The 27,434-nt window shown below is 39.5% G+C and overlaps 2 protein-coding genes across 2 annotated transcripts in view; both read right to left on the minus strand.

Moving 5' to 3' along the window:
* The window catches only part of LOC109412274 (uncharacterized), a 489,623-nt gene that overhangs the window by 342,430 nt on the left and 119,759 nt on the right, over nucleotides 1-27,434 (minus strand). Inside the window, exon 3 of the mRNA XM_062846519.1 lies at nucleotides 9,844-9,891. Coding sequence (XP_062702503.1) covers nucleotides 9,844-9,891 — 48 coding nt within the window. The remainder of the gene's footprint in view (nucleotides 1-9,843; nucleotides 9,892-27,434) is intronic.
* Nucleotides 15,651-18,249, minus strand: LOC134287135 (uncharacterized). Its single transcript, XM_062848814.1, has 2 exons — nucleotides 17,134-18,249; nucleotides 15,651-16,902 (listed from the first exon to the last, which is right to left on the minus strand). Exons 1-2 carry the CDS (start codon nucleotides 17,462-17,464, stop codon nucleotides 16,208-16,210), a joined length of 1,026 nt encoding a protein of 341 aa, XP_062704798.1. The 5' UTR covers nucleotides 17,465-18,249; the 3' UTR covers nucleotides 15,651-16,207.

Raw genomic sequence — 27,434 nt, forward strand, 5'->3', positions numbered from 1 at the left:
ATATCAAAAGCCATAATCGAATTTGGAAACTTATTGATGGCTCATATTCCGAAGTAATGTATTATGTTAAACGTATAAGCAGAGCTGAAAAATTTCAAACCTCTCAGTTCACTGCTTGACCACCTTCACTAGTACTGGATGCCGATCATTATCAAGATATTTCCGCATTTTTTTTCTCAGGAATCTAAAATGGTGTGATTTGACAAGATCGACTTATTTTTTATCAAGATTTGGCTCTTTTACGCATATTTATCGCTTGCATTGATTTTGTTCATCTTCGTAATTTCAGCGATGAATCTAATTCTTATTCTGCAACACTGCTGGTAATCTTAGGTGTGGTCAGAGACTATTTTCTTGCTGCCCGTTTATCTGGTTATCCAACATTTTTGATGATTTGATGTTTCATATGCATGGGTTTGGTTCACTTTTTTTACTAACCACTTCCGGCGGGACACCTGGAACCGGTTCCGGAACACAACCGGTTCAGGTATGGGCCTGTCCATGAACTACGTAGACTCTAAGGGGGGACAGGAGGGTCTGGCCAAAGTCTACGCTCCATACAAATTTCGAAAATTTTGTATGAACAAAAGTCTATGATGGGGGAGGGGGGGGGGTTCTGAGATGGCTGAAAAAAAGTTACGTAGTTTATGGACAGCGCTTATGTTATTTGTGGATTGATTAGTGATTATCGGTGACAAATATCGGAAACAGCTTGTTAAGCGTTACGCGTTACGACCTACTATTCTTCGGTCATCGTCAGACGCATTCAGTTGGATTCACCCCTACAACTTCGTCAGCGGTTCAGATATGGTCTGAAACTATTTTCCTGCTTACCGTTCATCTGGTTATCGATAAAGCCGCTATTTGGTGTGTCACATGCATAAGTTTGGTTCAGTTTTTTTATTGGTCACTTCCAACGGGATACCTGGAACCGGTTTCGGAACACAACCGGTTCGGATACGGTATTTTCCTGCTTACCGTACATCTGGTTATCGAAAATGCTGCTCTTTGATGCGTCGCATGCATGGGTTTGGTTCACTTTTTAATTGGCCACTTCCGGCGGGACACCCGGAACCGGTTCCGGAACACTACCGGTTCAAATATGGTCTGAAACTACTTTCCAGCTTACCATTCAATTGGTTATCGAAAAAGCCGCTTTTTGATGTGTCACATGCATGGGTTATGTTCACTTTTATATTTGGTCACTTCCGGCAGGACACCCGGAACCGGTTCCGGAACACTACCGGTTCAGACATAGTCTGAGACTATTTTCCTACTTCCCGTTCATCAGATAATCGAAAATGCCGTGGTTTGATGGGTCGCATGCATGGGTTTGTTGCATTTTCATATCCAGCCCCTTCCTGGGGTACAGATCCGGAACACCTAAATGGCCATAACTCCGGAACGGCTGGACCGATCCGAACCATTTTCAATAGGAAACAATGGGACCAGATTCCGCGTTGAATGAACCGTCGGTCGTTAAAATCGGTTGATGTTTACTATCTAAAAGTTAGGTGACCTTTTTTGTACACACACACACACACACACACATACGCACACACAATCATACACACACACACACACACATACACACACACACAGACATCATCTCAACTCGTCGAGCTGAGTCGATTGGTATATAACACTTGACCTCTCCGGAGGCTCTATCAAATTTTCGTTTTTGGAGTGAACATATACAGTATCGGACAATAAAAATGCACCAAAGCCGTTTTCCCATACAAACTAGTCAACTTTAGATTACCATATCTCAGTTACTTCTCAACCGATTGTTTTTATTTTTCTGTGACGAACTGCAAAACATTTTAATTTTCAAAAACTATTGTAAAAGTTCAGTGATAACTATTGTTACAAAAGTTACAGATAGGTTGAATTTTGACAATAAAAATGCACCAAGACAAAAAATTGTATAGCAAAAAATGTTGAAGTCAAATCATATTGGTCTGTTCAGCAAACTTATTCGTCATCACACAAGAAGCATATTTGCAGAAGACACCATAATGATATGACGTAATCATTTTTTGCTATAACATTTTTTATCTTGGTGCATTTTTATTGTCAAAATTCAACCTATCTGTAACTTTTGTAACAATAGTTATCACTGAATTTTTTCAACAGTTTTTGAAAATTGAAATGTTTTGTAGTTCGTCACAGAAAAATGAAAAAAAATCGGTTGAGAAGTAACTGAGATATGGTAATCTAAAGTTGACTAGTTTGTATGGGAAAACGGCTTTGGTGCATTTTTATTGTCCGATACTGTAGCCTTTCGGTACACCTTGGTGTACGAGAAAGGCAAAAATATAACCTTAAGTGTCCAGAAAAAAAACGTAAAGCGATCTGTGATTGTGTAAAAAGTGATATCTTAGCTTGTAAGTATCGTCTTGATATTGATTGGCCTCCAGCGTTAGTGAAGGTGGTCAAGCAGTCAACTGAGAAGTCAGATATATTTCAGCTCTGCTCATACGTTGAAAATAACGTCGGACTATGTCCCATCAATAATTTTTGAGTCAATTTACTGATGGCTTTGATAAAATGCTTGCTTTTCTTATAAAGTATCAGGATTGAGAACACTAGCTTACGTCGACGGAAAGATCGTGAGAATATGTTCAACGAGAAAGGCACTACAGTTATGTTCCGATTTTATCACGGCCTCCGCGCGTCAGTCCTTCATTTCGCATTCATTTAATGTTACATTTGAGAGCAAGTGTTTCCCCTCTTCATTGAGATGGATGTTAAAGGCGTTTTTTATAACATTAAAAATATTGAAAACGTGCATAGATTTTTTGAAAAGCGGCGTTTTTTTTTTTTTTTTTTTTTAATTTCTTTGTATTTGTGAATTTTAACTTATTTGCTAATTCTTCACACATAGAAAAGCGGCGTGATAAAATCGGAACAATACTGTATCACCCCTAGGTGGATTAATTTGGGTTTTTATAATCAATGAACACCAGGTAGAGAGATTCTTGGAATTCATTGATAGCTCCAAGATAATACGGAGCGTGACTATGGTCCACAACAGAATCGTTCGGCAAGGAATCCTGCTTGTTGCCGTCAGAGAGTTGCGATATTCTCCTGTATCCGGTTAAAGATAACTTTACAGAGAACTTTGAAAATGATACACAGTAACATGATATCCCGTCAATTATCACACAGTGTTAGCACCCTTTTTGGGTATCCCTACTAAGTAAGACGCCTTGCATCCAAACGACCGAAAATGTCGCGGTTTCCCATATATTGCAGAATAATATGTAGATGCAGTATGTAGTTGTGCAGATACTACATATGGAACCAGCTTTGAGCATCTCGGCTGACATGCGATCCACCCCGGGGACTTTGTTGGACTTCATGCTTCGGGTGTCTGTTTCAATCTCCTGCAGTGATGCTGCCTCAAAATTGACGCGGTCGACGCGCCGTACCCTAGGCGGTTCATGTCGAAATGTTGATGATTGGTCGGAATCAGAAACTTGTAGAAATTGTACGAAGTGCTTATGCAAACGTTTTAGCTGGTCAGTTGGGGTAGAATGAATAAGCTACTGTGTGTAACTGTCTAGGAAAGCTATTCATCCTTGCTCCCTTCAGGTGTCGTAAGATATCGTAGAGGAAGTGGATATTGCCGGTTGTGGCGGCTTCTTCCCCTTTCATAGGCCAGGGAGTCCACCCACACTCGCTGGTTCCGTCTGCAGCAGCGATTCACTTCCTTTTATAGAGTCGAATAACGTTGACGGGACTCGTATTCGGCTGCTCTGGTTTTTGCCCGCTCTATCACGGCCTTTGCCTCTCTGTGCTCCCTAATTTTTCGCCAGGTTTCATCAGTGATCTCCTCTTTTCGCTGAGTGCGCAGCTCACACAGGTTATTTGCGCTGATTCCAATAAAGACATTCTTCATGGTCGTCCACTGTTACGCTGCCACCCTCCGGAACAACCGCTGTATTTTTTTCAAGAATTCTTTCTGAAATTCTTCTAGAAAGCTTGAGATATTCTTTTGGAGTTTCTCCTGAGATTTGTTTTACTAGTTTTTCTTTTTTTACCATTTCGCTAGTGTATTGGCTCAACTTGATAGAAACTCAACATTTGCCCATGAAGCAGAGAAACGCCCTTTGAGTGAGTGAGACCTGTTTCACTCAGTGTTCTTGCCCAACTAAGCACATCAAAAAGTTTGTGAGGTGCACTCAATGATTAAAACGCACTAAATTTTCATGGTTCACGTATATTTCCCCCATTTTGACATTTGACTAGTGTTATCTTAAAAAAAAAAACTATGATACCTTGATGCTTCTCCGCTGGTGACCACTACTGTTGAACGGGCCTCGTTATGATCTTCGCTTCCAAGCGGAAAATTGCTGCATCGTTTGGCGGCTCAGTTTTCGAACTCCCGACTTTGGGAAATTTGTCTCCGGAACTACTGCTTGCTTGTGGTGTCCACTATCGTCATTCGCTCCTCTATTATCGACGAGCACTCATGGTACCCTCGGCCCCACAGTAACGATACTGTCCTTATGCACTTGCCGGCCGGAGTTCCTGCCCGCTCGAGTCGCTCGCTGTCGATACTCGCTCTTATTCCGCCGTGCTCATCGGTTCACAGCACAATGTTCCTCGCAGAGCCAGCACCCATGCACTTGTCACCGTCTGACCATCCGTGGCACGACGGTATGCTGGATCGTTCGTGGAACGACGTTACTCCGCCGTGCTTGGTGCCGCAATCCCGCTAGGCGTACAGCTTGTAAGTTTGGCTGACCAGTGCTACGCCAGTATAATGTCTTCTTTCTGCTGTATTCATAGTGTTCATAAGAGCGATAACACGTTACGCGGTCTTCTGTTGAACTTGAAGGACAAAGTTCTACCGGAAGAACAGTCTGGTATATACCAGGTATCTTGCAAAGACTGCCCGGCGATTTACACCGGTCAAACACGTCGCAAGATCAAGGTACGTTTGAAATAACATAAGAACGCAGTGGAAACCAACAAACCTCATGAATCTGGGAGGCTTCGCATCCCAATGGGAGTCAATGCTCATATCAATTGAAACGCAGCCATTGATGAACGAAGTTGACCCCCTTTCATATCAGGTCTTTTTGGTCTGGTAAACACGACGACGATCAACTGATTTCTACTTATCATCGTACAATCATTCGACGTAGCCAGTTGAACATTGTCCCGAGGATGGGTAACATCGCACCCCAAACCGGTCGAAAACAAAGGTAATTTTAACCCATTGACGATTGTAAGAACGATAAGTGTTATGTCTTGTCTCACGTGTCGCGTCTAGAGAATGTCGTGAATCACAAGAAACCTCTGAAGGAATCTCAAAGAAAGTTTTGTTGGAATGTTATTAGAAACTCATAGAATATACAAGGAGCTGTGCCGTGTGGAATCCTGGAAAAAACTCCTGGAGATATTCCATTAAGGACATATGAGAGAATTTCAGAGTAATCTTCCGAAGGAATTCCCAAAGAATCTGCAGAAATTTCTAAAGGAGCTCCTGGAGGGTTCCCAGAAGAAACGTCTGGAGGAGTCCCGGGATTTTTTTACTGTGATTTTTTTCGATATCTCTTTTTTGGGATTCAACCCGATGTCCTTTTTAGAATTCTTCCAAAAGTTCCTTCACCGCTTCGTCCCAGAATTTTAGATTTACCAAGAATTCCTTCTAGCATCTCTTCAGAAATTCCCTCTGAGATTTCTTTAGGAATTCTTTGTAACTTTCATCCTGAAGCTTCTTCTGTGATTCATCCAAACGTTCTTCCTTGATTCCTCTAAGTGATCCTTCTATGATTTCTCTAGTTCCTTCTAAGATTCCTCAAAGAGTTTTTTTCCTGGGAATTCCCCTCTAAGTCTTTCAAAAATTCCTCCTGAAACTTCATCTAGGTTTCCTCTATTATCTTTATCTGGGACTCCTCTAGGGCCTTCTTCTAGAATTCCTCCAGGAGTGACTTCAAGAGTTCCTCTCATAGTTCTTTCCGGGATTCCTACAAGATTTTCTTCTGAAATTACACTAGAAGCTCTTTCTGGGATCCCTCCAAGACTTTCACCTGGAATTTCTTCCTGGATTTTTCTAGAAGTTCTCCACATAATAGCTTTAGGAATTTATTTCAAGATTTTTCGGCAAACTCCTTCCAAGATTTTTTTCAGGAGTTCTTTCCCGGATTCATTCTGGAATAAATTTCGGATTTCCTTTGGAATTCCTCCAAAAATTCCATCATAGATTCCTCCTGATGGAATTTCTACAGGAATTTGTTGAGAAATTCATGCAGGAATTCCTTTCGAAATTCATTCTAAATTTTTTTGCGGGATTCCTCCAAGACTGTCTTATGAAGTCCCACCAGGAACTCCTTTTAGGTTTCCTGGGTCTCCCTCTATGCTTTCTCTAGGATTCATTCCGGAATTCCTGCAGGAACTCCTTTCAGAGTTCTGCAGCTACTGCTCCCGAGGTTCTTCTAGCAACTTCTTCCGGGGCTTTGGAATCAAATCGACATCATCTGCATCAGCCGAAAATGGAGACGAAGCATTCTTGATGTGCGGAACAAACCTAGCGCTGGCATTGCGTCCGAACATCATTTCCTAATCGGCAAGTTCCGGCTGCGCATTGCTAGTATCCATCGACAGGAGGAGAAAATCGGGTGCCGATTCAACACATGGAGACTGAAAAAAACTGTGTCGAAGCCATAGACAGCGCTATTCGGCTCTCGAAAAGAAAGTGAAAAGCTCATGTAGATGGGAACGAACCAACTCCCACGCTGAGGGAAGTTAAGGATGCCATTCACCAGCTCAAAAACAACAAAGCGGCTGGTAAGGACGGTATCGCAGCAGAACTCATCAAGATGGATCCGGAAAAGTTGGCCACCTGTCTGCACCAGTTAGTAGTCAAGATCTGGGAAACCGAAGAGCTACAGGAGGAGTGGAAGGAAGGGATAATTTGTCCCATCCACAAGAAAGGCGACAAGTTAATGTGTGAGAACTTTCGAGCGATCACCATTTTGAATGCCGCCTACAAAGTGCTATCCCAGATCATCTTCCGTCGTCTTTCACCTAAAGTAAATGAGTTCGTGGGAAGTTACCAAGCCGGTTTCATCGACGGCCGGTCGACAACGGACCAGATCTTCACCGTACGGCAAATCCTCCAGAAATGCCGTGAATACCAGGTCCCAACGCATCACCTGTTCATCGACTTCAAAACGGCATACGACAGTATCGACCGCACAGAGCTATGGAAAATCATGGACGAGAACAGCTTTCCAGGGAAGCTTATCAGACTGATAAGAGCGACGATGGACGGTGTGCAGAGCAGCGTAAGGATTTCGGGTGAACTATCCAGTTCATTCGAATCTCGACGGGAACTACGACAAGGTGATGGACTTTCCTGCCTACTATTCAACATCGCCCTGGAAGGGCGACGAGCCGGACTCAAAAGCCGGGGTACGATCTTCACGAAATCCGGCCAATTTGTCTGTTTTGCGGATGACATGGATATTATTGCTAGAACATTTGGAACGGTGGCAGAACTGTACACCCGCCTGAAACGCGAAGCAGCAAAGGTCGGACTGGTGGTGAATGCGGCTAAGACAAAGACAATGCTGCTAGGTGGGACTGTGCGAGACAGGACAAGCCTTGGCAGCAATGTTACGATAGACGGGGACCCTTTCGAGGTGGTAGAAGAGTTCGTCTACCTCGGTTCCTTGCTAACGGCTGACAATAACGTGAGCCGTGAAATACGATGGCGCATCATCAGTGGAAGTCGTGCCTACTATGGGCTCCAGAAGAAACTGCGGTCAGAAAAGATTCACCCCCGCACCAAATGTACCATGTACAAGACGCTAATAAGACCGGTGGTTCTCTACGGACACGAGACATGGACGATGCTCGAGGAGGACCTGCAAGCACTCGGAGTTTTCGAGCGACGGGTGCTAAGGACGATCTTCGGCGGCGTACAGGAGAACGGTGTGTGGCGAAGAAGGATGAACCACGAGCTCGCTGCACTTTACGGCGAACCCAGCATCCAGAAAGTGGCCAAAGCCGGAAGGATACGATGGACAGGGCATGTTGCAAGAATGCCGGACAACAACCCTGCAAAGTTGGTGTTTGCTAACCATCCGGTTGGTACAAGAAGGCGTGGAGCGCAGAGAGCACGATGGGCGGACCAGGTGGAGCGTGATCTGGCGAGTGTTGTGCGTGACCGACGTTGGAGAGCTGCAGCTGCAAATTGAGTATTATGGCGGCAAATTGTTGATTCAGTATTATCATGAATTTGATGTTTACTAAATAAATGGAATGAATGAAGATGGGACAAAAGAGTGTGGGTGGACTCCCTAGTCGGCCACGCCATCAACAACTCAGCATGATCCGCCATCCTTGAAAAATAATACCCAGGAACACCCGAAGAATTACCCGGAGGAGTTCCTGGAGAAATTTCTAAAACCGTGGTTGTGATAGTGAAGTGGTGTAAGCTGGTGAAATGTTTTATGTTGTGGACGATTTTTTTTATACTGGTAGGGGAACAGCGGGCATAACGCCCCCCTGGGGCAAAACGCCTTCACGTGATTTCATCATATTGTGGAGTTTTTCGTTAGATACAAGCAAACTAGAACTAAAACTGAGCAAGTTAATCCCACGAACGGCTGCTACTGTCGATAGAAAAGCGTGAAAAAACGACGATTTTCCACATTTGGGAAGATTTCCTGATTTACAGCGCACAGAAATTAAGACATTGCACGCTGATTATATGGAATTAAGCCGTTAAACCACCACGCGCCTCCTACTCCTTCATTTGCCGCTGGGAAGAGTTCGATGGAGCCCCTTGGTATTTATAACAAGTCAAAGCGGGAAATACCAGCAAGCGTTTTAAAGGTAAAGGTAAAGGAGTAAACTGCTATTCAAGGCAGAATACGACCTTAAAATAAGCATCTTTTGAGGTTTATTCCCACATATGCTTAGCCGGGGAATCATGCGCTCCTATTTCCCCTACTCTAGTAACACCATTATGTTATCCGTGAGGTGAGAAGACGGAATACCGCTGCTGAATTACACTTTTTCGGTCTGCGAAAGCAGCAGAAAACTTGTAGGCTGCGAATGGAGATGAAACTCGCGTTGTACAAGACTCTGATTCTTCCGGTCGCTATATACGGCCTTGAATCATGGAAGTAGAGAGAGGTTGATCGGAAAGCCTTTGGGTCTTTGAAGACGGCATCAGGCAGCGTCTTATGAAATACGAATTATACCAAGTATAAATAGATGGTTATAGCATAGCGAATAAAACACATTAGGCTTCGGCAGGCTGGGCAAGTAGCTCATATGCCGGAGGAACGACAAGCTGGAACCATTACTTCTAAAATGTTCTACAATCCGGATAACACAGATTTCCACCATTCAATTGTTGGCCATTTTTTAATATTTCTACCAGATCGGAAACCCATAGCGAAAGGCCAGTGATGGACCATGCCTCCGGTCAGTTATTTGAACCTGCCAGTCTCTACTTTATCCTCCATTCGTACACGTGTGCGTGTCGAGCAGGAATTTCAAACGCAAATTTATGGCGCCCGTCTGCTGCTGATGCCGGCCGGCAGGCCGAACGCTTGCGAATATGTAATGGTCCACCCCTCCCGACCGTATACGGATTCCATGAAGTGTCGATTTGCTTATCCTCGGTCGGTTCGGATCTGTTGTCGGGAAATCGAGATTATTCTCGGAAGGGAATGGAATTAATTAGAACGCTGGGTGGTGTGCGTGATGATTCATTTTGGGGACGACGAGGGATTAGGGACACAGTTCATGACAGAGGGTTCGACTGCTATGGCGTTCGTGAGAACTTGTTTTGGAACGGGTGGGAATACTCACTTTTGTATCTTAACAGGTATCCGCCTTTTATCTGCTTGCCGATCGATGCTGAAATGAGATGGAAATGGAGAGATTGTTAGGAATTGGATAGAAACGATTCTCGAGAATATTGATTTTAAACCGATTTTATAATACAACGAATCTTTTAATTTAGTTAACACATACAGAGTCATTTTAAAAATGAACCCAAAGATGATGGTTTCTACTACTTTCATATTTTTTCTTATTTTTATTAATGCTTGTAGACTATTGGTGATGTATTACTTTTAAATTATATGAGAATTTTATAAGCCAAAGAACAAGTAAGAAATTTCAAACATTATCTTTCATCATGCATGCTTCTTAGAATAAAAAGGAGTCAAAGTAGCTACATCACATTGAAGTGCATTACGAATAAGAATACCTTAAATCCCTTTTGATACTTTCCATCGCAAATCAAAATGAACTCAAATTGCGTTACAAATTGATGAGATTACCGGGGCCTTCGGCGTTAGTAGTAACTTTTACTCGCACGAAAAACCGGAATCCCCATTCATCATAGCAGAGAGCAACGCAAAGCTCGAAGTTCTCCCCTTCAAAATTGAATTGAACTTCACGTTCGTACCCCAACCCATCGCCAGCCAGCCAGCAGACATCAAGCAGTTCAAGAACGAGTGCGAAGGTTCGATAGCAAAAAAAAAATGGGAAGCTCAAGCTTGAAATTGAATATGCAGCCAGGTACTGCTCAGCTCAGTCAGAACTCACTCATCTCAGTTATGCTGGGTATGGCAGTAGGTTATGTGTACTCTTGGTACCTACCACCTATCATCATCATCATCATCATCGCCTCCAACCCGAACCGAACCAATCCCAGCTGAAGTGGAAATAAAGGGAAAAACTTTTCGGGGCACCCTTCGATCCTTCGGCGTGATACTGGCAGCGGGATATTCCATTTTATACCCCTACCTCTTGCCAAAGGGTTGGGAAATATTGCCATCTATTCGATGGAACACCGGTATCGAATCGAAACCTACTGGAAACTTTTGGGAGAGCCCCATGCTACGGAGCTGGAGCTTTAGGAAGTCCTTCTTCGAAGGGGAATTATTTCGGCCAAAATTTGTATAGTATGTACCTTCACAGCCAGCTCGCAACAGGACAGGCGTGAAATACAGGCGTAAAAACAGCTTAAGGGCTCCGCTATATTGGAGGGCTAATTTGAAAAGTTTTATGAACTTTGCACTACAAAGAATGAGTTTGAATTGTTGACTTTTTTAGAAGATATTTTGCTCAGTTCCTTGGTAGTTTAGATTTGTTGGAGAGACCCAGAGAAACCAGGTATTTTTCTGGAAAATCTGTATGAATTTTAGGTCGAGTATATCAGTAAAGAAGAACCTTACAAGTTCCGAGCAAAATGTCTGGATCTTCCATGGTATACCATGGATATATCTTAATGGTAGAATCTACGGTTAAGATAATAAGATTACATTACCTACGAATCACTAAATAAATGTCTATACACCAGTGGTGGCATCGTGGTTACTCCAAGTTTATCACTGAGTAACCAGCTCTTGAGGTCAAATTATTGAAAAAAAGCTGCTAATATGGGCGCCCTCGCAACTTTAAGAAAACAACTCATGTTTTTTGGTGCTTTCAGGGAAATTAGAAATAGTTTCCGCCCTTGGTTTTTTTTATGTTTTTCGCGTCCTCCAAGCCCGTAGCATAGCATAGCATGAATACTTGCACAAATCTTGGATGGAGTTGCAAAGTTGAATATACCTATCCATTGACATTGCTGATGTCGCTACTATCTATAATGTCATAGATTCACTCAGCTCCACACACCTGGCCAAGTCCTTGCAAGCATTTATAAATCCCTTCATCAACTTAGAAAGAGCCCAGAACTGAAGTAGTTTCCAATAGATGAAAGGATGTCGAAAATAGCGAATTTTCAACTTATATGCAGTTATATAGCAAATATATACTGAAGTAAAATTATTTATAAATAAATAATATGGGAAAGATCTCACCAATTTATTGTTGTGTGGTTTTTGTGGTTCAATGCCGATAATCTAATTGTCTTAATGAATGTTCTACTCTGCAAAGAACAACACAATACTGAACACTAAACACCCGCGGATCTATTGTTTTGATTTCCGCTCGAGACAATAGCGAACGCGATGAATTCAGTAACAAATTTTGAAAACGACGTATAATCAATGCGACACCATTGATTATACGTCGTTTTCAAAATTTGTTACTGAATTATGCTGCCATACTCATTCCTTACAGGAGCGATGCATGTACATCAAAGCACAACACAATACAGGCATGTTCCGTTTTTATCAACACGGTCTGCGATTTTCAGTTGACAAAAACGGAATAGTGATAAAAACGGAATAATTTTCTTTGACAAAATTTTTTGCAACATTTTTATACAAATTGGACGATTTCCTATAGAACACATGTGAAAAGTAAAAATATGCAGTTTATAATGAAATTTGATTGTTTTGATGTCTTTTAGCACATCTTGGTTGCACAGTTCAAATTACAGTTTTCTGACTATGACGTCGACAAGAGGTTTTCACCACCATCTTAACAGATTCCTATGAAAGTTTTAACTAGGATACTACTTGATAATTCATGGGCTACAACTCGTAACGGTGAGTCTACGCCGAATGAAGCATTCGCCTCCACTAGTCTCGATCCTGGGCCAATCGCTTTCAGTCACCCTCAACGTTTAGAGCCCTTAGGTCCTCCTCAACTGCAAAAAGCCACCGTGTGCGCGGCCTACCACGAAGCCGACGGCCCCTAGCTGGTTCTCTGCTGAATACGGTTTTAGCTTGTCGTTCCTTCGGCATACAAGCTACGTGCCCAGCCCACCGCAGCCTGCCGTGTTTTATTCGCTTCACTAGGATACTTATAGAAAATCTTCAGGAAATTTTCTAAGTAATCACTTGTATTTTCTCCAGAATATTGGATTCTCCAAGAAGTTCCTTCAGAATTCTTGTAGGTTACCTTGTACCATGGCGCTTGTTTATCTTTTGGAATTCGATAGGGGGTCCTCCATAAATGCCATAAATGACGTAGCATTTTTTAGACGATTTTTGACACCCTCTCCCCCCCTCGTAGCCTATTTTCCCATACCTAAAACATGGCTCGTAGCATAATCAGCGGCCCCCCTCTCTCCGAAAATGCTACGTCATTTATGGACGGCCCCTAAGAATTTGTAGAGAAACGAGGTTGTTTCGTCTAGGGTTGTGTGGTGGAAGAAGGGGGGGACTCCAGGCGGCGACGAAGAACAAACGACTTCGAAATTCAAACTATATTTGCCATCGAGACAGACGGCGTGTCTGATCGATGGGGAGAGTAAAACTTATACCTACAATACAAAATTCTGTCGCCTTTTATAGGCGACATAGTACGGAGATGAAACAAAACATAGACGGATTTCGCGCCAACTCGAACAAATGTTGGCAGCACCCTCTCAGATTACAACGAAACTTTCTTGGTGTGTAGACCTTGCCCAGATAAGCCACTTTGCATACTCATTTTTCTAATTTTTTTTCTCGACTGACTTTTGAAAAGGGCTAAACTTTTTTTATGGATTTTTTAAAAATGTTTTTAATCAAAAAATGACTACTCCTACAAAAAAGTGTTGTATGGGTGATTATCACAAAATAAGTCAAATTTTAAGAAAAAAATACTGAAAAAAATCCAAAATGAGCCCTACACTGAAAAAAATCATTTCTAAAAATTCAAAGTTGATTAAAAAAAACACCATTTTTGATTTTGATGAAATTTTGTCTCAAGACAGGTAATTATGTTCCCTACCAACCGTCCATACATCACAAGATGGGCACTTTTAAGGAAAAAAGTTTTTCTAACAAAAACTTTTTCTTGTTCGAATGATTTTTTTTTCAGTGTATTTTGTTATCAACAATAAAACCAGTGAAGGCCATAACAATCTCAGAATCCAATGAAACTCAATTTTCTAGGAGATTTTGTGTTATTTATTCAATCATTTGGAACGGTTTTCCTATACATAAAAAACTTCAAAATATTACAAATGTATTTTCTTAGGAAATGTAATGTTCGATCGCAATATGTATTGAAGTGCACTTTTAAATATACAATTATTTATAATTATGAATTTTTCAAATATATATATATGTGTCTTAGAGCCAATTTCAAACATGTTCTTTTCTATTTTTTCCGATCATACTAAATATTTTTGGTTCATCTTCTGAATTAGAATACCTGTTTGCCTTTACTTTGTCGCCAGGAATAGGCAAAAAACTATGGAATTTCTGAGTGCCTGGTATTGTTTTGGCGTTATTATATATTTCTTCGAGATCTTCTGACATTTTAATGTACTGTTCAGTGGATACGTAACAGAAATTTAATTTAGTTATATTTTTATGCAATTCAGTATAATAATTTACATTTTATATAACTCATTTTGGTATTATAATGGCCAATTTTTCCAAACTGGCTCATTATACAACTGAAATGAGTTGCATAATAAATAATAGTTGTATAATGTTCATAATGCAACTCATTTGAGTTGCATTATGAACATTATGCAACTCAAATGGGTTGCATTATGAATAAATCATTGCATAAAATTTTGTATGGAACTCGTTACAAAACTCGATTTTTTCAGCACTCTTCGTATTTATCCAACTCGGCAAGCCTCGTTGGATAAATGTACGACTCGTACTGAAAAAATCAACTTTTTGCAACTCGTTACATAAATAACTATTATCTGTCTATACAACTGCCCAGTTATATAACTCTCGTGGAGTTGTTATGGTATTTCCATAATCTCGAGCAAGACTTGCTCTCTTTGCCATTCGCTTGAGAGTGCCACCAATAGCATCACATGGACCTTTACCGTGGGACGTTGCAAAAAAATGTCATTCTGCTCTTAATGCATGCTTTGACTGGAATCTACATAGACTAGCAAAGTTCTTCTTATTTTTGTATTGTGATGCTGCCCCATCAGACATAAAATAAATTTTAGAAAAGTTCGTTAATTGTTTCATAAAATCTGTCATTTTTGAGATGAACAACTGGACCGCAACTGTATCGTGAGCCATTACTTCCGATATGATAATGAAGCTAACATTTACAAGTTTATTATCTTTCATATAGTAAATTTCAAATGGGTGTATTGTTGCTTGCGAGTTGTTCCAATGATATCCTTGAGCAGCGTTTTGAATTATGAATGAATAGTGTTCAGAGAAATCACAAATCGCAAGAATTTCATCATCCTTTAATGTATCTTTTTTATTTCTGATAAATGATGATTGTTGTTTATGAATAAAGTCGTGTGTTATAAGTTTGTCAATTTTATCAACAAGATACGGAACAAATTCATCAACAGGTTTAATAATCGTTTCTAAATTACAGCGATCAGTATTCAACCACTGCTGAAATATATTCTCTTCTTTGTCATTTGATTCTAATATCAATGTAAGTTCCTCTTCAATGTGTTCATTACAAGCACACTTTTCACAAGCACGGAAAAAGCAATTATCTGTTCTGGTGGAAATATCGCAAAGCATTTTTTGTATTATTTCATCTTGCGACACAATTCTTATACTGTTGAACATTAAATTTACATTTTCATGAATAGTACATATGCATTAGCGTGGGACACAAAAAGACATTTTACTCCTGTACACTTTTTGAGTTTCATTTTGGCCCCATATTAACTGTACAAAATTTCAGCTCGATCGGAGAAACTATATTTTAGCGCCAGCCATTTCAATTTTTCATACGATTTACTATGGGGCATATCACTTTTTCAAATAAAAATCGCCACAGATTGCCCCTTAACTCCTAAAAATAAATCGATGAATGATTTTTGTTGGAAATTTTACGAGGAATCAACCCTCCGAAGACCGCAAAACGATCCAAGGCATGTGGAAAAAGTTATTGACTGAAAACCGTATGGCATGCCAACGCTGTTTAACATGTAAGGAATAACAATAAATAATAAAATCTCGTCATTTTATCAATCGGGTGAGGCTTAATAACTTTTTCCACGAACGTCACATCGGTTTGCGGTCTTCGGATGTCTGATTCCTCATGAAGTTTCCTACAGAAATCATTCATCGACTTATTTTTAGGGGTCTAGGGGTGACTCCTAGCGATTTTTCTTTGTAGAAGTAAATTTTCTCCATAGTAAATCGTATGAAAAACTAAGAATGGCGGGCGCTAAAATATAGTTTTTCCGATCGATCTGAAATTTTGCACAGTTGATATGGGACCAAAGTGGAACTCAAAAAGTATACAGGAGTTAGAGTTTTTCCATTTTTTTTATTTTCCCATATAAACCGTGTACCAGGCTAATATGCATACATTATGTATACCAGTAGAATCAAGTAAAATACAATGCTTTGGTCGCAACTGTGTAAATACTGTGAAACCAATATTCACAGTTTTGTACATATCTACAAAAATCATATAAGCCTCTTTGAGCGACATCATCAAAAGTCGTTTTTGAACTTGTTGTGTTTTTTCCATTTCGAACCTCAGAAACAAAATCATTTGCTCCTGGCATTGGCCTGCTGATATCATTATCATCAAAATATTCTCTTACTATTTGTTTTGTATCGTCATCAATACCATGCCCCCTTCTTTTTTCGGTGGTACAAAGAATACCCTGTTCATAAACAAGATCCTTGACCTGCCTCGCCATATACATTGGTGCGTTAAACTCTCTTGTGATTTTATTTACCGACCAAGACTTAGGAAGTACAGATAGTATTTTAATCTGTTCGCTTCTGTCAGTTGTAGGGTGATTGAACTTATCCTTTAACTGCATAATTATCTCGTCATACGCCTCCACTTTGCCAACATCCGTTGAATCTATTCCGAAGATTTTTTTTCGAACTGCTTTCGTAATCTGCAATGATTTGTTTATGCGATATTCCATACTTCTCATGTTTCTAGATGAGATTGGCGATAAACTCAATGTTTCAGCAATGGTATTAAACTTTTCAATATTATGGGGACCCTGTAGTTGATCTGTTGACGGAATTGACTCCAATGATGGAATAGATGGTACCATATCTGTAAGATAAAAGTTAAGGTTAACAATATAATAATGAATGCAGTGGAAAGTTAATGACAGTTATTTATGCAACGAGTTGCAAAAATGATTTTTTTTTCGCACAAGTAGTACATTTATCCAACGAGGCTTGCCGGGTTGGATAAATACGAAGAATACTGAAAAATGTAGTTTTGCAACGAGCTGCAAAATGAGTTATATAAAAGAAGCTAACACGTTGAAAGCTTACTTACCCAGCTCATGTTCGATTTGTTGACCACTCGTTGACGGTTCTGGTTCTGGAACATCATGATGTTGCTGCCCACTAAATGATGGTTGCATAGTTTCGTCGTTTCCATCCGATCGGCGTTTTTTCGTATTCGGGCTTCTGTTGTGACTTATCAATCCACGACATGACTCACAAATACTCATCGATTCGTCGATTTCATGTGTATATCCCATGGAATGAATTTTATCTATCAATCTTAATGACATGCCCCGTAGATTATGACGGTTGCACTTTGGATTGTTTATTTTTGCACTGCACTTGAATTTGTTGAATTTTGATTTATACGATTGATCCATTACTTTTCAGAACTGCCTTTAATAACCAAAGAGAAGTAACACGTTGAATGATACCGATTCATTTTCTTGTTTTGTTCATATTTGCTTTAGGTACAACTCTTGATTTGTTTTTTTTTTTTCGATTAGGTAGTTCGAATCTAATAAATAGCCTTACCTAATATTAGATAAGAACATGGGGTAGAAACGTTTGGGTAGAAATTACAGCAGCACGTATGAAATGCGTGTTCTAATTGTATATTGTTTCGTACTTCTAGAGTGCTGCTGCGTGAATATGGGTGCATTGCATTGTCGCATATGACACAATAAGTTTCATTGCATTTTGAGATTACTAGATAACCTTCACTGGTTTAGTTTGTTTAAAAAAAAGACACTGAAAAAATAATAATTTGGACATGAAAAAGTTTTTGTTAGAAAAACTTTTTTTCCTTAAAAGTGCCCATCATGTGATGTATGGACGGTTGGTAGGGAACATAATTACCTGTCTTGAGACAAAATTTCATCAAAATCAAAAATGGTGTTTTTTTTTTAAATTAACTTTGAATTTTTAGAAATGATTTTTTTCAGTGTAGGGCTCATTTTGGATTTTTTTCAGTATTTTTTTCTTAAAATTTGACTTATTTTGTGATAATCACCCATACAACACTTTTTTGTAGGAGTAGTCATTTTTTGATTAAAAACATATTTAAAAAATCCATAAAAAAAGTTTAGCCCTTTTCAAAAGTCAGTCCAGATACATTTTTAAGAAACTAAGTATGCAAAGTGGCTTATCTAGTCTTGGTGTACATACCCAGAATGTTTCATTGTAATCTGAATGGGTGCTGCCAACTCCGAATACGATTTGGGGCGAAATTCGTCCATAGTACAATAAAATCTATAGCCGCGCGCGCCGCAATGCGCTGGATGCTGGCTTGCACGGTGCCTACCACGTCGTCGGGCTGACGACGAGTTGGATCAAACAATGCGCAGCGCGGTTGAATGGATCGCTGCTTGGATGTGGCTGAACAGCCAACGTTTGCGCCGCTCTAGGCGCGAGATACAACAGAGGTTCTGCCTCTTATGATTTCTTCAGAAATTTCTTCTCGGATCAACCGAGATGTCTCTTTTTAAATTTCTCCTGGAGTTTCTTTGGAGATCCCTTCAAATATTCCACCAGGAATCGAAATTTATTAACCATACTTATGCATTATGTTGGGAACAGCTCGCTGACGATGTGTACGGTTTGGGTCTGGAATGGCCCTAATGCACAAGGTGGACTAAAAAATCATTCTGGGATTTAACCTAGGTCCTAGTTCATCAATTCATCCAAGAGTTGCTTTGGAGATTCACCAAGATTTTACTTTTGAAAGATAGGAGTTTCTCCGTTTCTTCAAAATATCCTACGGGAATTCTTCCAAGACTGCTTTCTGAAATCCCTTCAGGATTTTTTTATCTGATATTTCTCCAGGGGTTCTTTCTGGGATTCCTTCAACAGTTTTTTCTAGAATTTTATCAGAAGTTCTATCTTGGATTCTTTTAATATTTTCTTACGATATTTTTTGACTTTGTTTTGGTATTTATGCGCAGTAGAAACATCTACACCTACTGGAACTTTCACAGGTTTTCCAATACGATTCTATCTTTCATCTTTGTTATTTCCTCATGATTCCTAGACTCCTCCTTCTTTGAGAAACTTATTTCTGAAAGATTTAACTCCTAATTCACCTAAAGGAGCTTCTGAATTATTTCCTGACGATTTTTAAGAAAAAAATCCATTAAGGAATCTGAAGGAATACAAGAGTCGCTAGTAGAAATTACTGAAGAAAATCAAAATTGCATTATTGGAGCAAACGAAAGATGAAATCTCGGATAAAATTCTATAGTAATCTCCTGTTAGGCTAGCAAATATTGCTGTTTCGATCTGGAAAATTTGGATAGGGTATCAAGGATGACAAGAGAGATTTCTGGTAGAAGTTTGAGCCCCGTCGAAAAGAAATAGCGACCAGTAGAGAAGAATTCAGCATAATTTCAAGAAAACGTGTACAAAATCATGTGAAATTTATTTTCCTTAAAAAAGTCTTGTAAACAAGATTGTAGTGTAAAAATTCAGGCAAGGACAGGCAAAGAAAGCCCTAAACTGTTCAAGTTCTCGAAAAACACTTGAAGTGACAGGCCAAGTTCCAGTTGGTACGTAGAGCTGTAAAGAAGAAGAATACATATAAAAAGAAGAAGAAAGGAGAAGAAGGATCTTCAGAAGGAAGTAATTGGAGAAATACTCAGATGGACATCCTGGAGCAATCCCTGGAAGGGACATCAATTGTGCCCTAACACAATAGGCTAATGAAATTAAAAAAAATGTTCGATTATCAATGGTGATTTTTTTTACTATTGCCGGATAATCAAATCCGTCTTTTAATGGTTTTATATGCGCATCCCATCTATTATTGATATATCATAATTAGCAACTTTTGTTACACTTGTAAAATGATTGAACCATTTTACAAAGCGACAAAATTGTTGATGATGATATTGATATTCACATGTTACCTTCTGCCACCTCCTGTCAGATTTTCATTAATGAAATTGGCTCGGTTTAATTTTTGTATTGGACTATTGGTTTAATTTTTCTCATTTTCAAATAAGAAGTAAAATTATGCTTGAGAGAAAGCATGAATTAACATTCTTTATAGCTGATTTTAAAATGTGTTGAAAGCTACTGTGGCGTATACGTCTTCTATGTCATCATTGGTAGTTGTTTCAAATTCATTCATTGCATTCATGCATTGCCTCAAGATTAATGTTAAGCTTTAAATAACTCGTGTTCAAGGGAACAAATTTGACAAAAATTTTAGTGTTGACAAAAACGGAATGCAAAGTTGACGAAATCAGATAGTGATAAAAACGGATAGTGACAAAAACGGAACATACCTGTACTCATGTTTTTCGCGTCCTCCAAGCCCGTGCACAGAAAAGGAGGCAAAAAAGGGATTTTTCGAATTTTCAGTAGAAGACGGAGGAGCGCCTACTATATGGAACTTGGATAATGGGAAGGGTTTAACCCACAAACGCTGGGCGCCCTCATATAAAGAAACCTATGTATTTTCGGAGGATTTCTGGTTTTTGAAACCCGTTGATCTCAAAGTAAGGCCTCAAATGTTTGGTGATATAAGACAAGTTTCTTTCGCTCTCCCAAATATTAGAAAACCTCCTATTTCGTTATCCATATGTTTGCGCATTCAATTTTTTTTTATTCAACCGAAATATTATCACTGTGAATATTTCAAGCGTGCTCTCTTTCATGGAAAAGGGGAATTTGGAATTTTATTTTTTTCTATCACCTCTTTGATTTAATCGATATTGTTGCATTAAAAGATAAACTTCCATCCATATATATAATAATGATTGTGCTCATCGGATAAAAAAGCCGCTGTGTGATTTTTGAAGTGTGGACAAGCCTCTGGTGCGCCAATAAAACGTAAACCTGTAGCAGTAAACGGTAGTTCGTTCTTTCGTCGCCCTGTCCCCGAGGGAATATAACACAACGTAGGAGTCTTATCAACCGCTGGACGAAACAGCCTCTTATATTGTTTTAAGTGTTTGCTCATGTTTTCACAAAATGTTAAGCAGTCAAATATATAAATATAAATATATGAAATGAAAAGTTACCTGTGTAATTTTTCAAAATGTTGTGCATCCAAAATTTAAAAGATTAATCACGTTTCCCCACAAATAAAAAAAATATTTCGGAACGTCTTTCAGAAATTCCTCCAGCGAATCTTCAGAAAATATTTCAGGAAATCATTATGATATTCTATCATCGGAGATTTTCATAAGAATCCCTTCAGGAATTCTTCTATTCATTTCTTTAGAAAATTCATAGATTCCTTAAAAAAAAATTCTCCAATTTTTTCGAGAGATTAGGCCAGATTTTGGAAAGCCCTCCCTGCATTCCTTTTGATATTATTCCATGGAATCCTCCAGAAAATCCTCCATGAATTTCTTTCGGAAAGTCTTCTATGGATTTCTTTTGAAAGTTCTTCGCTACCATGTTTCGCTTCAGAATTTGTTCTAGAATTTCCACCAGAATTTACGTTAGAAGATTCTCCGAAAAATTCTTAAAAACTGCATCTAAATACAACTTACATTAGTTTTCTTAAAAAAATCATCTCAAGAATCCGTACGAGAATTCTTTCTGAGAATCATCCACGGATTCCTTCAGAAAATACAAGAAAATCAAAGGTTCCTCCAGAAAAATCTCCAAAAATTACTTCAGAAAATCTTTCACAAACTCCTCCAGAAGTTCTTACATAGACAACTTCAGATATTCTTCCACGCGTTCGTAAAAAAATTTCCTTCAAAATTGTTTATGAGATTCCTCCTTAAATTTGTCCAAGGATTTCAATTCCATAGAAAACTTCTATGGATTTCTTCCAAACACCCCCAGCTATTTTTTTGAGAAATATTTTGATAATTATTACCAGAACTTCTTTTTTTTAAATCATTTAGGTAGATTTATATGAATTTCTTCTAAAATTCCACTAGGAAGAAATTTTTCTAGAGATTCGCTTAAAAAATCATCGAAAATCTCTCCAAGGATTCCTCCAAAGTTTTCTAGAGCGATAAGAAATTATTTCAATGATTTTGTAGTAAATTTTCATTGGTTTCTTCAGAAAATTTTCTAAATATTCCTTAAGAAATTCCAACCGATTTGTTCAGGAATTGTTCTTGAGATTCCATTGAAGTTTCTCACAAGAATGTGCCCTGAAACTTCTGCAGAGATTTCTAAAACCTGAAGAAGTTTAAATAGAGATTCCTTCAGGATTTCCTCCAAATATTTCTCGATGTATTGCCCCAGAAATTTATCCGGCATTTCCTCTAAAAATAAGTCCAACAATTTCTCCACGGATTTTTTAAGAAAGATTTTTGCAAGAATGCTATAAGAAAATCCTCCAAGAATTTTGTTAAAGGATTTCTCTAGGAATTGTCCTATAAATTATTTATTTTTCTAGGAATTCAGCCAAGGGTTAACCGAGAAGTTTCTTCAGGAAGTTTTAAACATTCCTCCTTGAATTCCTTCAAGAATTTACCGGGGATTTTTTTCTGATATTACTCCAGAGATTCAAAAGTACTTCCTAAGATTTCTGCAGGGATTTTATTGAAGATTCTTTCACTACCAAAACTACATGCACCCAAATGTGGAGTTTCGATGAATCCGTTCGTGGAATGATAGATTCAAGCTGACACTTCAGGCAAAGATATCCGATTAGGGGAGAGTCCGCCTTCCTGGATTGTCTGAAAAAATTGTTCGGTGTTTTTTTTAGAATTTATTCTAGCGGTTGCATTAGGAATATCTCCTGGGAAGGCTTGAGATAACCCGGCACAATTTGTTCGGATATTTCTCCAGGGATTTTCAAAAATTTCACAAAGCTACTAAAAAATTCTTGAAGTAATCTATGAAAGAATTTCTAAGAAATCCATGAATGGTTGTCTCAAGAATTAGCAAAAAAATTTCTTAGTAAAATCCTGGCCATATTTCTGGAGGAATTACTTCAGAAATGTTTGAATAACATGAAAGAAGAAAACATGTTCTAATGCAGAAATAATTTTATAAATTTCCCATAGAATCCGTTATCGAATCCCATGAGGAATTTCGGAAGAAATTTCTGAGGAAACCCATGGACTTCATACTTCATAATGATTTTTTAGGTTTATTTGAGAAATTCCTGAAGAAGTGCAAAAGAAAATTTCGGTGGAAATTTCTGAAAGAATAGCTGGAGGAACACCTAAAGAAATTTTCAAAGAAATCCATGGACAGGAATACATTTTGAAGGGATACTAAAATGTTTTTTTAAGATACCCGACGAGAATCTTGTTTCTGTAAATATTTCACATAATTTTGGAAATTCCTTTGGGTATTTTTTGAGGACTTATCAAGGAATCCTCAATGGAATTTCCGTTCGTTTCTCTGGAAGTAATCCTCGAGAGTTTTTCTTGTAGTTTAAAGAAGAGTTCTCGCGAAACCCAGTAAAGGAATTCCAGCAAAAATGTTGCTTTCGCGATAATTACAGGAAAATTTCGTAAAATAATAATGCTTGGAAGAGTTTTCCTGAAATAATTCTAAATACGGCGCAATAGTAAAGTCATTTCCTTGGAGGCGTACCAGAATAAAGGGCGCTAAAATTTGGAAACCTTTAGTAACCAGCTCTGATTTTACCATGACAGCACTGCTATACACCCGATCCTCCATTTAGGTAACGAGTCGGGACTGCCTAAATTGATTTTTTTCCTAAAAGGATTCAGTTCTTCACCTAAATGGATTACAAAGTTGCAAAGAAGTTTGAGAAGGGCAAGCGACTTGCAGATGCAAAGAGGAGGGGGTCAAGGCTTTTAGGTGTAAAGGGGGGGATGGTCAAAGGAATTTCAAGGGGTGTTTTAAGGGGGGGGTCAGAGGCGTTTCCAGGCGTTTCAGGAGGTTTCAGAGGGCTTTTAGGGGGCTTCATATGCTCTCAGGTGAACTTCACGGGAGTTTCAGAGGTGTTCCAAAGCATTTCAAGGTATTTAAGGGCGCTTCAGGAGGTTTCAGAGGTGGGGGCTCCAGATCCAGATGCTTTCAGGTGCGTTTCACATGGATTTCATTTGTGTTTCATACAGTGAAGACAATTGTCAGACAATAAAGAGACATAAAACAAGCAACAAAGAAGGCGCCGCGATTACTTTTTATCCCAACTGGTAACAGATAATGACATGATCTCTAAAATATTTGTTGCAGATAAAACGGAAGCTGAATTTGTTGCGTACTTTTCAACTCATGAATAATCAAGTATTACTAACCCAGAATCGAAACTTTTTGATGATAGATCTTTCAGCAGCCTTGCAGTGTTTACTGACTCGAAGTTACCGCTCAAAAAATCGCTTTGCAAGGCATAAAAATCTCTAAGCTCGTGGTGCACGATCCTTATCCTATTCTGATCAAGTTGGGACAAATTTATGTCGCCTTGGGTGGATTGTCGCATCAAATGCAGGTTGCGACATTGTCATTATTGTTGCGCGATGGTTGAATTGTATGTTTCAGAGGTGTTTCAAGTCGTTTCAGGAGGTTTCAGAGAGGTTTTATGGGGCTTCAGAAACTCTCAGGTGAGTTTCACGCAGGTTTCATGGGGGCGTTTCAAAGCGTTTCATGGTGTTTCAAAGCGCTTCAGGGCGTTTTGTGGCCTTTCAGGTGGTTTCAGGAGGTTTAAGCGTGCAGGTGAATTTGACGGAGGTTTGATAGCGGTTTCAGAGGCGTTCCAAAGCGTTTCAACGTGGCTCATTTTGTTTTAATGCGCTTCAGGAGATGTAAGAGGGGTTTCAGGGGGCTTCAGAGGCTCTCAGGTAAATTTCATGAAGGTTTTGTAGGGGTTTTAGAGGGCTCTAATGCATTGTAGGGCGTCCCAGGAGGTTTAAGGAGGATTTTAGGGGGCTTCAGAGGCTCGCAGGTGAATTTCTCGCTGGTTTCATAGGGGTTTTCAGAGGCGTTTCAAAGCGTTTCAAGATGTTTCAAAGCGTTTTAAGAGGGTTATGGGGGCCTCAGAGGCTCGTGGGGATTAAAGGGGGGTTTGAAGGCGTTTCAGGCGTTTCAATGCGTTTCAGGAGGTTTCTTGATGGTTTCAGGGGAATTCAGAGGCTTTTAGGTAAATTTCATGAAGATTTCATGGGGATTCTAGAAGCGTTTCAAAGCGTTTCAAGGCATATCAATAGTTTTCAGAGCGGTTCCATGGGAAAATAGAAGGCCATCTCTTAGAGACAACCAAATGCGTTAGTAGATCCGATGACCTATACTCAAGGAAGTTCTTGGAGATCCTCAAACTGACAATGAACTCACCACTTGGCACATAGCTACATGAAGTTGTGTAGGCATAAGTTTCATTCATAATGCTCCAATAGATCACTGATTACAGTTGCAGATCAGATGGCCTAAACTCCAGGGAGTTTACGGATATTCCTATACAATCATAGAACCCACCACTTGATAGCACATAGATACCTGGAGCTGTAAACTAGTAAACCTCATTCTTAATGATCTTAGAAACAACTAGTAGCCCTCGTTGATTCGATGACCTATACTCAAGCTCAAGAGAGTTCTTAGAGACCCTTAAAGATTCTTCGAACTCAAAACTTGATAGATCATAGTTACCTGAGGTTGTGGTTGAGTCCTGAATTTCTTAGAGACAACCAAATACGATAGTAAGCAAGCAAAGCAAGCAAAGCAAGCAAAGCAAGCAAAGCAAGCAAAGCAAGCAAAGCAAGCAAAGCAAGCAAAGCAAGCAAAGCAAGCAAAGCAAGCAAAGCAAGCAAAGCAAGCAAAGCAAGCAAAGCAAGCAAAGCAAGCAAAGCAAGCAAAGCAAGCAAAGCAAGCAAAGCAAGCAAAGCAAGCAAAGCAAGCAAAGCAAGCAAAGCAAGCAAAGCAAGCAAAGCAAGCAAAGCAAGCAAAGCAAGCAAAGCAAGCAAAGCAAGCAAAGCAAGCAAAGCAAGCAAAGCAAGCAAAGCAAGCAAAGCAAGCAAAGCAAGCAAAGCAAGCAAAGCAAGCAAAGCAAGCAAAGCAAGCAAAGCAAGCAAAGCAAGCAAAGCAAGCAAAGCAAGCAAAGCAAGCAAAGCAAGCAAAGCAAGCAAAGCAAGCAAAGCAAGCAAAGCAAGCAAAGCAAGCAAAGCAAGCAAAGCAAGCAAAGCAAGCAAAGCAAGCAAAGCAAGCAAAGCAAGCAAAGCAAGCAAAGCAAGCAAAGTAAGCAAAGCAAAGATAACCGTACACATCGTAGTTGCTACTCCGTGATTGACCAGAACAATCTAAGTTGCACAGAGATCCAAGGAATGGTGCTTGGGGCTAGCTACAAACTCTCAATGTGCACAATTCGAGAGTTCAATATTTTAAAGTCAATAACGGCACTGGCCACGTCCTTACGGTCATCGGGAAAGGGAAGGAATGTAAGTTCGACAACCGTTTTTACTAGTACGTTCAGCAAAACGTTACTGGTGATCAGCAGAGTTTACTGAACAAATTCAGCAACATTTTTGCTGAAACCTTCAGCTCGGCAAAATTCATCAAAATTTTGCTGAAACCCTCAATCGATTTTCGGTGTGTAGAAACCGTGGAATCCACAGCATCCATAGCATACCATAGCGTATGGTAAGGTGTGGATCTTGGAGCCACCTTTTTGTAGGTGATATGATCCACTAGTTATATGAAAATACACGACACCGTCTTCATCCCGATTATGATTTATTTGGTCGCGATAGAAAGGGTAATGCTTCTTCTTCTTCTTCTTCTTCTTGGCGTAACACGTCCTCACTGGGACAAAGCCTGCTTCTCAGCTCAGTGTTCTATGAGCACTTCCACAGTTATTAACTGAGAGCTTCCTCTGCCAATGACCATTTTGCATGCGTATATCGTGTGGCAAGCACGAAGATACTCTATGCCCAAGGAAGTCAAGGAAATTTCCTTTACGAAAAGATCCTGGACCGACCGGGAATCGAACCCGTCACCCTCAGCATGGTCATGCTGAATACCCGTGCGTTTACCGCCTCGGCTATATGGGCCTAAGGGTAATGCACAAACGTCAAAGATCATTCAATATTAAACGCGTCACCGTATTGATCGTTTACTAAACCGTGAAAACCGACTTTCCCACGAAAGTTATCGCGCGCTTCTGATTCCGCATTCAATATTCGCATCCCCATCTCCCTATCGAGAAAACCGACCGACTCACGAAAATAGTCACGCGCTTCTCACAGTATTAGAGTATACGGAGAATGAACTTTCAAACTTCGATAGCTGTTTTCGAATTATGTATTTTACTAAGAGTAGTGCCATGTGTTACCTGTAATCGACAGCCGTTGAGATAATTAAGCCAATTATTTTTTAGTTGCTCAATGATTGTTGTGAACTGCAATTACTTTCTTCTTACATTTTCATCGCTTCAATATTAGGCCAGCATCAGCAACAAGATTAATTCTTAAATAT

The sequence above is a fragment of the Aedes albopictus genome, chromosome 1, assembly GCF_035046485.1.
Source record: "Aedes albopictus strain Foshan chromosome 1, AalbF5, whole genome shotgun sequence".
Lineage (NCBI taxonomy): Eukaryota > Metazoa > Arthropoda > Insecta > Diptera > Culicidae > Aedes > Aedes albopictus.